The sequence below is a fragment of the Mytilus trossulus genome, chromosome 14 (assembly GCF_036588685.1).
Source record: "Mytilus trossulus isolate FHL-02 chromosome 14, PNRI_Mtr1.1.1.hap1, whole genome shotgun sequence".
Taxonomy (NCBI): Eukaryota; Metazoa; Mollusca; class Bivalvia; order Mytilida; family Mytilidae; genus Mytilus; species Mytilus trossulus.
In genome coordinates, this window is record NC_086386.1 from 21,922,838 (window position 1) to 21,937,362 (window position 14,525).

At 30.8% G+C, this 14,525-nt stretch overlaps 1 protein-coding gene across 1 annotated transcript; it reads left to right on the forward strand.

The window, feature by feature from the left end:
• The first annotated feature begins 1,526 nt into the window (after positions 1-1,526).
• LOC134696205 (uncharacterized) lies at positions 1,527-4,897 on the forward strand. The gene is made up of 4 exons (XM_063557873.1): positions 1,527-1,687; positions 2,415-2,501; positions 3,159-3,316; positions 3,889-4,897. Exons 3-4 carry the CDS (start codon positions 3,199-3,201, stop codon positions 4,215-4,217), a joined length of 447 nt encoding a protein of 148 aa, XP_063413943.1. The 5' UTR covers positions 1,527-1,687; positions 2,415-2,501; positions 3,159-3,198; the 3' UTR covers positions 4,218-4,897.
• Positions 4,898-14,525: the final 9,628 nt, after the last annotated feature.

Genomic DNA, 14,525 nt, shown 5'->3' on the forward strand with positions numbered 1-14,525 from the left:
CAGAATAAAAATTAAATTGAATGTCAGGCCAGGTTTGTATGAGGCCAAGTCGCGATACTTACTTTTTCATTATCTGTTGCGTTCAAAATACAAAGAATTAATACTTGCAGACATTGATCAAGTAATGTTACTTTACTTCATTTAGATAAGTCTACAACTGATATCTTTAAAGAGATCTACACACAACTTACATGTATGTGAAGTCCCTTAAAGATCTCCCTATTTAAAATGATTTTTTTTCAATAAAGCTTCCTTATTCTTTGTTAAAGACACAACAACAAAATCCCTCATAAGAAACTTCCTGTTACAGTAATTAAATCCGACTTGTGAAAGCAATGGAGACTAATATGTTTTCGGCAATATTTTTTTTTTTACTTTTGTAATTTGATTTCTTTATCATCTGGTAAGTGAGACTACAATTTAATTCATGTCGTGTTCAAAACAAATGTAAATGATAATCGTTTATAGACATTTATTCGAGCGGTAATGTACTGCACTTTCTAGAAGATGTTAACATAGGTTTGGACTGTGTAAATAATTTGATTGCAACACATTATGCATAATATACAACCATTTTTTATTAGTTGAGATAGATAAATTGGGTATTGAGTTATGCCACACACCAAACAAAACATGTTCACTCAAATAGTTATTCATTATGATTACTATTTTCGAAAACATTTAGAAGTTGTCCACACAGAATTGCACGTATGAAAAACATCTCAAAACATATATTACTAATGTGGCAAATACAAGAGTCCGTAAACTGAAAGCTAATTTCTCGCGTTCTTTCAGTAGTCATCTTATCGCAATTAGCTTAAACATATTTATTTATAGTTGATTGGGAAGCAAGTTTTGCAACGTATAGTAATCCCTTTCCACTGTGCAGGTACGAGTGCTGCCTTATAGCGGCATCAGCCTGCTCATTTTCGAAATCTACAAGGGTGTCTTTAACGTGCAAGAGATATGGCTCTCTCTTAACACGGGTCAGTCATTTGTCGTCCCCTTCCGACGAACTATCATCGTTTCCTTAAGACCATACTTGCAGATGGTGTCAAAGGAGAGCCAAAAATTGAGTTCATGAAATTTTCATCCCGAACGGGAATCGAACCAGGAACCTTTGTGTTAGTAGTCCGATGCACTAACCTCTAAACCACGGCTCGCTATCTTATCACAATTGAATAGGGAGAGAATACATTTACTGTACGTTTACCCTTCAACATGTTTGTGCTGCTACAAAGTAAGCATCAGAAAGAGATCATCTTAAAATTGCTATCAGGAACGAAACTATCACTGACTTCTGTTTCAGAGGTTCACAATATTGAGCAGCTTTTTTATATTCTGTTTCGAAGCAGTGTTTGGAATTTCTAAAATGTATTTTTGAAATTGCAATACGAAAGAAACTTCAAATACAAATCGAAAATATGGTTTGCAAAATGGTCACGTCTTACATATATTTATTACCAAGGAATTCTGGACTTCATAACAACCTAACTTTCTACTTCCTTTTGCTATTTGCAGCTCAGGCGCCGGGTAGGATAACATTATGTGAGTACATATCGTCGACTGAATTATATTATTGTTCAATAATAGAAGAATGTTGTTACGTCAATGGTGAATGGAGATGCATAAACCAACTCAACAGCGCTTTCCATGGCGATTCTGGAAACCAACCAAAATGTGAAAAGTATAAAAAAAATCTTTTAATATTATCATACTTTCTAAAAAAAAATTTTACCATGAAACGAACTTTTTATTTAGTTCTCTCTTATTTTGTTCTTTCGTTAATTGATTTTATCGTGCTGGTCTGCAACATGCTTGTATGTGATAAGATATGAAGCATCCTTTAAAATAGCATTGTAGAATCCTCAAGACTCATTCTTTGTAATCCAATACTTTTCTGATATTAGCTATTTCTCTCAACACAAATTTTTTTATACTTGAGGGGTTACGTGAGCGATTGTGACAGGAGTAAAATGGTTGTGTTGGTAAACAATTTCAGGCAACTTCTCCAATTTTTGAATCACAAATTTTAACATGTCTAAAAGCGAACGTTATTTTTTGTTATCTATCTTGCAATGGATTATGAAATTACGAAATTACCATCCAGTTTTGGTATTTCAAAAGGATGAATATGATTTTGCCATAAGAGAAATAATAGTTTGCATTATTGAAGCAATCAAATCTTTCTAACACTCATTTGAATTTTAATTTTGACAATTTACATCTTTTACATACATATTATTCTAATCTAGATTTAATTGGATTACGTTTAAGTTCATCGCATGTCATAGTAATACAATTTTAAGACCATCAATGACAATTGTTGCATTTCATTTTTTGTTTAATTTATTTAACTTTCTAATTGGAAAAACACACTTTTTAAAACTGCAATTCAAATTTCATAATTTCAGAAAATCGACGCGGTCAATAGACCCTTCGACGATAAACACATATTCAAGAGATAACTCTGATGAGAAGACAAGTTCTGGAACTATTGTGTAAGGAAAGAGTTCACAAATCAAATTAGAAATACATTGGTTTTAAGCTAGAATTTAAATGACGTGAAAAATATCGTAGGCTACACTACTTATAAGTACAACTCGATGCAGATATAAGCGCATTAACGCATCCCAGGCTTTCAAACTGTCCAAGTAAAGTCAACCTTAGAAGATGTTTTTATTCCGTTTTGGTTCTCCCTTGTCCTTTGTCATATCGTTTCTAATGTTGCAGTGTATTTACAACTCACTGTGTTACAACTGTCACATTTACGAAACAATTATTAAACAAAGCTTTTTGATATAGTAACTACTTGTGTCGATCTGATTCAAGCCGTGTTTATATGGTTTTGCATGTATCTGTATGTGAATGAAATACACACATACTCTCATAAAATAGAATTCTTTAAATTAGAAAAATACTGAACACCAAGGAAAATAAAATATAACGCTTTCCGGACGCAATCTTATGTGACGTTGACGGTGAATGCTATTTTAAATGTTAATATCATTTTCATTAATGTCACATCTGTTATATCTGATTAGTGTCAAATAATGTATACTTGGACTATTTTCGGTCTTTTAAACCTAAACTATAATTTGAAGTTTTCAAACACAATAAGGATTTGGATAAAACAATGAACTTTTTTTTCGTTTTAGCCCGATTGTGATTCCTTTCGTATTGATCATCTCCTGTGGTATGTCTTTCTGCCGATACTACGTGTGGAACAAAAAAGCCAAGAAACGAAAAATCATACGTTTACAACAATCAAGGACCGTTAGACCAATCAGCGAACAAACACAGTACCGTATTTTGGGTAAGAGTTATTTGTTCTATACTTACAGGTTGGAAAAGTTTTTGTTTTAACAAAACATTTTGCTGCAATCTTTACTTTAGAGATATACACTGTCGACATGTGCATCTGGTTTCAGAACAATTGATACCTTTAATGTTATCATATAGCACCAGAACTACAACCGATTACAATCAATACTACTATTGATCATTTTAGGTACACTGGTAATTTCAAAATACATCTATGTTTAAAATAATTGCATGTAATTTTATCCCTTTTTTTATCGAATACTTTTATAACAGATTACAGTTGTATGTTTATTATCATTTAAAAAAAGAAGATACTTTTATCGGTTCTTACGTAAATCATACATCGAAGTAAAAGCAATTCATGAATGAGGACATTATTAATTGAAAAGTAACATAATAAAGGAAACAAGACCAAACAAAATAAACGTTTCTGAAATTAAAATCACAAAATAAAAAAACCCATTACAAACGAATATACAGAAGATACAAATACATTCATGCATATACATATAAGAAAGTATAGAGTAGCCAAATTTAGTTAAATAGTAATTATTCTTACATCAGATTTGTACCATGATAATGGGAATTCAGCTGCTATTATCGCAAATCCTGAGACACAGGGTGGGTGTCTAAATGATGGGGAAAGGCTTGACACTTCCACCTTAGAAAACAACAATGGAGATTACTTACAAGACGATACAACCTATACTCCCACTGTTAATCCACCAGCATACGAAGATATTATAAACCGAAATGTAGCTGCCATTGATTCCGTTGATCCAAGGACACACAGATCAGTTGACGTAGAAGGGCTTGCCAATTCTACCATAAGCAACGACTATGTAACTACAGCATCTATACCCAAAGTCAAGCAGCATACAGCTATCTTATAAAGGAATAATGTGTATGCACTTGTATTGCTTTACGATTTGGCATACTTTTGTGCGTATTTTGTTTTGTGTCTGAGTCATTAACTTTAATACAATCAATTTTCAAATTATAAATTGATTTTTTTCTAATTTTCTTTAGTACTCTAGTTATATTAATCAAAATATATAAACTACTAAATATAATATTGTCATAACGGTAATTCTCTACAGCTAAGTTAATACATGTTATCTGATATTAACACACAAGTATTCATAAACAAGTACAGCGTTTGTGGTTAATGAATGGACTAATCTACATTTATAATATTTCAGAAATAGACATATTGTCATCCTTTTTTTTTAGCAAAATAGCATGAAACATATTGTGAAAATATAAATAGCAACCATTGAACAACGCCATGGCCAATATCTGATATAACGATAAAATCAAAACATGTGTCTTAATAATGCAACCTTCATTTTTATTTTTCGTTAAAATGCTTTTGTTGCATTTAAGCGAGTAATATTTGCCACTCGACGTTAAAAATAACAATCCTTTGATCTAAAACGGCCAATCAAAGAAATGATGATTTGATTAATTAGAATATAAACAACCTTTTACTGGATTACAAACATACATGTGCAGACCTGAAAGCTGATTATCCAAATAACTCTACCTCTATCTAACTTTTGATTTTTGTTTACAGTTTCACAAGTTTTGTGTCTGAGTCATTAACTTTAATACAATCAATTTTCAAATTATAAATTGATTTTTTCTAATTTTCTTTAGTACTCTAGTTATATTAATCAAAATATATAAACTACTAAATATAATATTGTCATAACGGTAATTCTCTACAGCTAAGTTAATACATGTTATCTGATATTAACACACAAGTATTCATAAACAAGTACAGCGTTTGTGGTTAATGAATGGACTAATCTACATTTATAATATTTCAGAAATAGACATATTGTCATCCTTTTTTTTTAGCAAAATAGCATGAAACATATTGTGAAAATATAAATAGCAACCATTGAACAACGCCATGGCCAAGATCTGATATAACGATAAAATCAAAACATGTGTCTTAATAATGCAACCTTCATTTTTATTTTTCGTTAAAATGCTTTTGTTGCATTTAAGCGAGTAATATTTGCCACTCGACGTTAAAAATAACAATCCTTTGATCTAAAACGGCCAATCAAAGAAATGATGATTTGATTAATTAGAATATAAACAACCTTTTACTGGATTACAAACATACATGTGCAGACCTGAAAGCTGATTATCCAAATAACTCTACCTCTATCTAACTTTTGATTTTTGTTTACAGTTTCACAAGTTAAAATTACGTTTGATTATCTGAAATATAAATCAAATTATTCAACTTATTTTACTTAGTTCTATCATGAGTACTTTCAATTCAAATATTTCCAGTACATATTTTATTTTATGAAAAATGACAATACAGGACAGGTATGGTTACTAGAAATGCATTTCTGTTGCTTATGATTCACAAGAAGTCATCAAGCGTTGACGGTCTTTTGTCACTATTAGAAAATGTGCATATCTTCTGTTATCAATTTGTAAAGATCATAATTGTCTTACTGTCATGTTAGCGGTCCTTGGTAGTATTTCATGTTAAATGTTGTATATCAAACTGGTACTTTATCCTTATGTACATATTCAACAAAAATAAAAATAAAACATTCTTGTTTATAGTTAACGTATTAACATTTTAGCATATATCATCGTTATAACATATGCCCAGCCTAACTTTAACATTCTCTCTATAGATCAGGAAGTTCTATGTTATTCAAGTGGCCAAGTGGTCCGCAGAAGTCTGTTACAACATACTTTAGTATCAAAATGGCACTTTGAGACCATCATACTAAATTAAAAAAACGGTTTGCTCAAATTCCTTTTATAAGTATCCGTACTTACAATCCAACTTACTTTGTTCTAAATTCCATGAGAATTTGAAGATCATTCAGATCTATCTTACCCATCACTACCATTTCCGTTAATACTTTAAATTGATTGCAATCAAATATTATTGACTTTGAAAGATAATGATTGTGTTTGTCATTCTTAAGGTCACCGGTAGTCTGTTGCAACATATTTTGAAAATATACTTCATGCTATTCCTGTTTTTTTTTTTAATATTTTGCATCAATATCTGAGTTTTAGTTCTGTTGTCTTTGTTTCGCTCAGCTTTGAACCTTATTGTTTTGTTTTCATTGGTTTAAAAAAAAAATTAAATAACAAGAAAGAAGTCTCAAACCATAGTCGAAGAAAAACAGATGACAGCATGATCAAGGCGAAAAGTTAGGACACAAACAAAACGTCTTAAAATACTATACCGAAGTGTACGAATACTACATAAACAAGTAATGTGATTGCAGTTGACCAGGAATGGTATTCAATCTTAATTAATCTGAATCATTAATTTTCTGAAAATATTTAATAAAACAACTTATAAAGTATATAATAATGCTCTAACATAACAAGGAATAAGACGGATTAGAATTTCAAACGTGACGTCACTTTGTGCGTTGAGGCTTCGGCTAACTCGTAGTATTTTTTGTGCTGGATTATGTTTTTGTATGTTATGTATCCGTTTTTATTCTTTAGTTAGTCACCACTTCAATTTTATCGTATTCAGTCATTTTATAAAATTTACTGTTTGCAAAAGTATGAATTATTCTAAATAATGAGGATGTTCTTATCCCAGGCAAAAGACCCTAGCCGTATTGGGCACAACTTTTTTGAACTGTTGGTCCTCAGTGCTGTTCAACTTTGTACTTGTTTTAGCTTTCGAACTTTTTTCATCCGAGCGTCACTAGTATGTGTTGTGTGGACTTAACACACGTCTGACGTATTAAATTTTAAACCTGGTACCCTTTGTTAGCTATTATTCGTATATTTCTCAGGCCTATGTGTTTTCCCATTTATTTGAATTGTAGTCCCGTCATGTAATTTTGTTATTTTGATGTTATATTTAACATTGTCATAAATGCAGGAGGTTCGGCATGCCACAAAACCAGATTCAACCCACCATTTTAAGATTTTTTTTCTTTAAATGACCTTTACCAAGTCAGGAAAATGGCCATTGCTATATTATAGTTCGGTTTATTTTGTGTGTTACATTTTACAAATATTTATTATTGTTTTCCTGTTGTGTCGTTGTTCTCTTCTTATATTTGATGCGTTTCTTTCAGTTTTAGTTTGTTACCCGGATTTGTTTTTTTCTCAAACGATTTATACGTTTCAAACAGAGATATACTACTGTTGCCTTTATTTGATATCAAAAGCGCATGATACAAACAGTTATCATTTGAACATCGAACGAGAATAAACTTCGTTTCTTGTCTCTCCACATCGGAAAACTATTTTTTTTACAAATTATAGCTTTTCTATTCATTACACTTTCTTGTAAATATGGCTGAACATAAATATTATCCAACCAATAAAAGCAAAATGATCCCCATTTACAGACGATGTTTTCATTATAAGGCTGCATTTTAACCTATATCGCATGAGAAGCAGTTTAAAATGGTAAAAAAGACCCTCGGCCTATAAACGATAAATCTATTTAATTTTTTACATCCAAATATTCAAACTTCAGAATATATTTAGAATGTATTTAAATTGTATGATTTTTTGGAAGTATGATATATATTATAACCGTATGTTAGGTGGGCTAGGCGTCTTTTTGAAAAATGTCAGTGTGTCATTATCTGCTAGAGTCAGAGAAACATTTCTATTGCTTTCGTGTCTTTTTTTATATATACTATTTTTTTTACTATCAAGCTTTTCAATTGACTGAAAAGTTTTGAATATCTTGTGCTAACTTCGCACACATCGTTTAGATTAAAATACAGGTGTTTAGAATGTTAATATAATTTATCCAATACATATTATTTTCGCACACAAAATCTTGCAAAAACACAAATTGATTTCAAAAACACATTATTTTAAAATGACATGCGAACCACTTAATTAAAAGAAGTTGTTATCTAAACATGGGTTTGGTTTAACATTTTAACTTTGAAATCGATTATGAATGATTTTATTAACAGTTTTTGAATTATCGGTGTGTTGCACTTAAACACTACAGAGAAAAATTTTGGGTCGTTTTAGGGAAATAAGAAATTGTTGTATAATGTTTAAAAAAAGTAAAATCACAAAAATACTGAACTCCGAGTAAAATTCAATTGCAAAGTCACTAATCACATGACAAAACTCATCAAACGAATGGACAACAACTGTCATATTCCTGACTTGGTACAGGCATTTTCAAATGTAGAAAATGGTAGATTGAACCAGGTTTTGTAGCTCTAAACCCTCTCTTTTACGACAGTTACACCAACTTCCGATGAGATTTTTATTTTAATGTGCAGACATTATAGATGAAAGACGATGTTTACTGTTTGATTGGTTTTTTTATCGTTTAAGATTAGTAAACTAAACAAACAAAATATCACTGTGAGGGGATACGATTTCTGCTGGATTTTGAATATTTTCCATTGTTTTATTCTTTACTTCAGCATGACCATCATTTAAAGAGTTCTATTATAAATTAAAATTTTATTTTTTTGAATTGATAAAATTTTAAATTTTAAAAGTCATAACCGAATTACGAAGCGACCACTAATTTCGCAAAAATCGATTTTTTTTTCAATAAGGAGGAACACCAAAGGTACATATAGTTTATCTAAAAACAATGGATGTATCCATCCACACAATAAGGTCAAGAACAAAAGGAGAATACTTTTTACAAAGATTTAAAAAAAAGGTACGCGACCTACCATAAAATCTAAACAATGATTTTAACATGGTTAGTTTTTTTTCATTTTAACTAGGAATGAATAGTGTCATGAATGATTCAATTATCAAGATGAACGAAATACCGGCTTATTGCACAAGTACTATATAAATTAAATTTTAGGTCAATGTCTGCATAAGTACTATTTTTTGTATGAGGTACACAATCGGGAAGGGTCGATGTTTACTGGCATTTTGGCAGTTCCGTTCTAAATTCAAAAACGTTAACATTTCAGACATAGATTAAGTACATTTTACACCATCTTTGGCCGGCTACAACAACAAAACTTTTTAACACAACAGACATTGATTTCCAGTCCCTTAAAGCGCCTCCTATTTGGAGTGGAGTTTTTACACTTTTATTCAATTTTATGAAGGCCATAGTGATAACAGGAACTGTACATGTTCTTGCTGCAGTATACAACAAAATGGAATGCCTATAAATAAAATTCCTGTTATATTAATTAAATCCGTTTAAAAGGCAACGAATATCAATGTAGTCTCATTATTTGTTTTATGTTAACATTTGTAATTTGATTTCACAATCTTGAAAGGGAGTCGAACATTTAATTGTCGATGCAACATCTATATATTTATGTTATTCTATGTTTAAGGCTGTCATATGCATTATGAATAGTTGTTTTGGACCTTTTATTGCAATGGTAAATACTAGTACGCAATTTTTGAAATCTTTTATAGATAAACTTAACCTTAAACGGCAAGCATAGTCAACAGCGCAAAATCAACAAATAAATAAATATCTCAAAAATCGTCGATACAGTCATTAGATGGGTTTCTGTACATAAAAGCTAACTCTTAAAGCTTTTATCTATTATCATATAAAACATTATTTGTAGATAGAGACTTTTAATGGTTAACAGGACAAGATCTCTATTTCATTTGAACAATTGGTGTTTAAGCCACTTCCAACACTAGTGTGCTATTTGGAGGCTGTCAGTAATTTTGACGGAAGAAGCCGGTGTTTACAAGACTTCTTCATTTTTGAGCAAGAGAACATTGTTTTGAAATAAACAGTGAAAAATGATTCTTAGTTCATACTTTGATGATAAGGTTGCATTTATTAACCCTAATATCCAAAACAATGTGCTTTTGGACAGGAGTTTGATTGATGTTGCATAAATCATTAGAAGCCAAAGTTATAGTTAAAAGTCAATAGTAGTATACAGATGTTAAAAAGTCTTTTATTGATTAAGAGAAAACAAGTCCGGGTTACACATTAAAACCAAGAAACAAATCATCTACAATTGGAAAATAACAAAACAATAAAAACACTCAACTGTAAACACAAACAAACACCAACATACATAGAAACGGGCTATTTGATAACAACTGACTTCGTACAGGACATTGATAAACAATGGTCGGTTTAACCTGGTTTATGGCTAGTCAAAACTTCTACTTATACATGTTAAATATCAATGTTAAAAACATAGACGGTGACAGAAATAATATAAACACGACACAAGAACACTCAGAACAAAGAATTTTATAAATAAATACTATAATAGTAAATGACAACATGAAAACTGCAGAATAACAACGGACATCTTCAAAAAATAATGACAGCACAGAACACCACACACTGCATGTCTGATAATCTGTAACATGCAATTATATTGAACCGGATTTTAAAAATTAACAATTATTCCCACAATACAAGTCAAACTAAATATCATATTCATGATAGACCTTATCAAAATACTGAAATAGTTAAAGGCGTGTTTTATTCGAAAAGAGATAAATCTATATGCAACCAACGGTATCCCTCAGAAACAACGATATAGGTAGTTTAATAACGGACATTTTCCTTTTTTAATTTCAAAACACATTATTTGTAAATTTATATATAATTATCTTTGTTTCAGAAACCGACCAAGTCGATTGGATATTGGATATACAGACACAGATTTGAAATTCTGAAGAAAATAGCAAGCAATTAGAATAAGTAATAATTGACTCTTAATTAGGTTTTTATTTTTAAACATCAAATTATTTTGTAAAAATTACTTTGTTTCCGACTATTCTTTTCAACTGGATTTGAAGAAAAGATGGCATTAAATACTCTTTAGACAAAGCATATGAGTAAAGTTGAAAGTAAAAAATACCATATACCACAACAAGATAATGATTAAATGTATAAATCAGAGTCACACTAAAAATTAAATAAACCAGAAAGATTAATACAATATTTAGTAACTATGTTATGAAGGTCTCAGGAAAAATATTTAATATTAAATTTTTTTAAACATTTTTGTTCTTTTTTAGACTAATTGCATGGTCTGTTGTTAGTATCATCTCACTATTTCTGTATTGTTGTCGATATTTTCACCATTTACGGACCCATGATACTAAAACACTAGAAAATATCATGTACCAAGTAATCAAGGCCCTTACAACTTACCAACGAACAGCATCGTTCTATTGGTAAGATTTTCGGATTTGCCATACTTTAAGGAGTTATTTTTAAGTATAAACACCACGTAGAATTATACAAGCAAATGACCTCGAGCTTATTGAAATGATATATTATGTCAAAATGCACATAAAGGCACAGTAATGTTGATTACGTTAATGTCATTATATCAGGACAAGACTATCACCAATTAGAACCAGTAACATACTGGATCTTTTGATATATAATAGTAGGTCGATAAGGCCCTACAATGACTCCTTATCTAGCTTCAATTCAAATTGTTCTTATTACCAATATTACATCGATTCATAGCTAAAACAGTGACTAGATACCAAATGAGTTTTTTTTTATGTTACTGTATTTTATTCATGACGTCACAAATAGTACTCGTTTTGATTTTCAATGACAAATCAACGAAAATCACTAAATTATCATTGTAATTGGACAGGAAACATATAGCGCATACATCAACAAAAAAGAACTTTGAAAATGATGTTTTTAATATACTTAAATATTTATTTTGTCGATGTCTACGCTTTATGTTTCATGGTCCTAAATTTCGGCTGAAATATGGCTTATTTTGTCAAATTTGATTAGTATTCCTTAGTTTGACCTAATTGCAATTTGTAATGTAAAAATATTTCTTTTACAGAATTAATTCTATATAACATTATCACATGGCATTTATCGAATTTACTCTTTCATGTGTTACTTCAAGTTTTTCTATTTTTCCAAATACTTTTATAACAGATACAATTTGTATATTTAGTTTTATTTTAAATACCAGATCCTTTTGTACGTTTTTTTTCCGTGTATTCGGTAACAAACCGAAAGATGAACAATACATCGGAAAATTTAAAGGCAAAAATAAATAATAGGAGACACAAGTCCATTAGTATTCAATTAAAACCAAGTACAATTTCAAAGAGACTTAGTGGAAGAACAGAATACTTCACAAAATAAGTCCCGCTAACATGTTTAACCCCGCCACATTATTTATGTATATGCCTGTCCCAAGTCAGGAGCTCGTAATTCAGTGGTTGTCGTTTGTTTATGTGTTACATATTTGTTTTTCGTTCATTTTTTAAAATTTAAATAAGGCAGTTAGTTTTCTCGTTTGAATTGTTTTACATGCTCATATCGGGGCCTTTTTATAGCTGACTTTTTTGAAGGCTGTACGGTGACCTATACTTGTTAATGTCTGTGTCATTTTGGTCTATGGTGGACAGTTGTCTCATTGGCAATCATACCACATCTTCTTTTTCATATATGGCATATTAGTATAATATAGTACCCATTAGTCAAAATAATAACAATTAACATTTAAACATCAGGTTCGCACCATGGAAATGAGAATCCAGCTGCTCTTATTGCATATTCAATAAACAGGATGTATTCCGTTTGTTTTTACATACTTTGGCTGTTTATTAAAGTCATAAATTTGAATAAAATTAACTTTCATATCATTGTTTTCATGCCCCACCTACGATAGTAGAGGGGTATTATGTTTTCTGATCTGTGCGTCCCTCTGTCCGTTCGTTCGTTCGTTCGTCCGTCCGTCTGTCTGTCTGTCCCGCTCCAGGTTTAAGTTTTTGGTCACGGTAGTTTTGGATGAAACCAACTTAGACTTTTGATCCCAATTTCAAGGTCCACTGAACATAGAAAATGAGAGTGGGAGTTTAGGTTAAATGTTATGTGCAATGTAGTTTTTGATGAAGTTTAAGTCCAATCAGCTTGAAACTTAGTACACATGTTCCCTATGGTATGATCTTTCTAATTTAAATGCCAAATAAGATTTTTTACCAAACTTTACTAAACATAGAACATGGAAAAACATAGTGCGAGTAGGACATCCGTGTACTTTGGACACATTCTTGTTTTTTTTCTAATTTTCTTTACTTTTATAATTATAATCAAAATATAAATACTGCGTATGCTGTTACAACTTATAATATTGTCCTAACAATAATTACACTCACTAATGTTTATAGATTACAAGTAAGTATGTCTTAAAAACGGAACTCTGTTCTTAAATAGATGGGGGATATAAAAAACGAAGATCTGGTATGATTGCCAATAAGACAACCCATAACAAGAGACCAAATAACACAGAAATTTCCAATTATAGGTCAATGTAGTGCCTTTAACAACGAAGAAAACCAATACCACATAGTCAGCTATAAAAGGCCCCCAAATGACAAATGTAAAACAATTCAAACAAGAAAACTAACGACCTAGTTAATGTACATAAAAATGAACAACAACAAATATGTAACACAACAACAAATGATAACCACTGAATTGAATGTGACAGGCACGTGCATACATAATGTGGATGGATTGAACATGTGTGCAGGATCCCAAACCTCCTTTTTCCTTGGACAGTGAATTTAGTTTTTGTGAAGCCAGCTTAATGTTATCATATCTAAAGCGCATAGTATCTATACTGATGATAATAGTTTACTAATTGTAAACGATAAAAAAAAAAAAAAAACAATCAAACAGGAAGTAAACATCGTCTTTCATCTATAATGTCTGCACATTAAAATAAAAATCTCATCGGAATTTGGTGAAACTGTCGTAAAAGTGACGGTTTAGAGCTACAAAACCTGGTTCAATCTACCATTTTCTACATTTGAAAATGCTTGTACCAAGTCAGGAATATGACAGTTGTTGTGTTTTGTCATGTGATTTTGTCATGTGATTAGGGACTTTATAAAAATGAGTAAAAGTGTAAAAACTTCACTCCAAATAGGAGGCGCGTTTAGGGAATGGAAATCAATGTCTGTTGTGTTGAAATGATTTTAGGTTTTGTTGTTGCAGCCGGTCAAAGATGGTGTAAAAAAGTACTTAATCAATGTCTGAAATGTTAACGTTTTTGAATTTAGAACGGAACTGCCAAAAATGCCAGTAAACATCGACCCTTCCCGATTGTGTAACTCAAACAGAAAATAGGACTTATCAATACAATGTCTACTAGGCAAACAATGAACAATCTTTTTGTTTCGTATTAGACTACTTAAGTGTAAAAAAACAGAAATGGACAAATCAGTGGAAATGTATACAT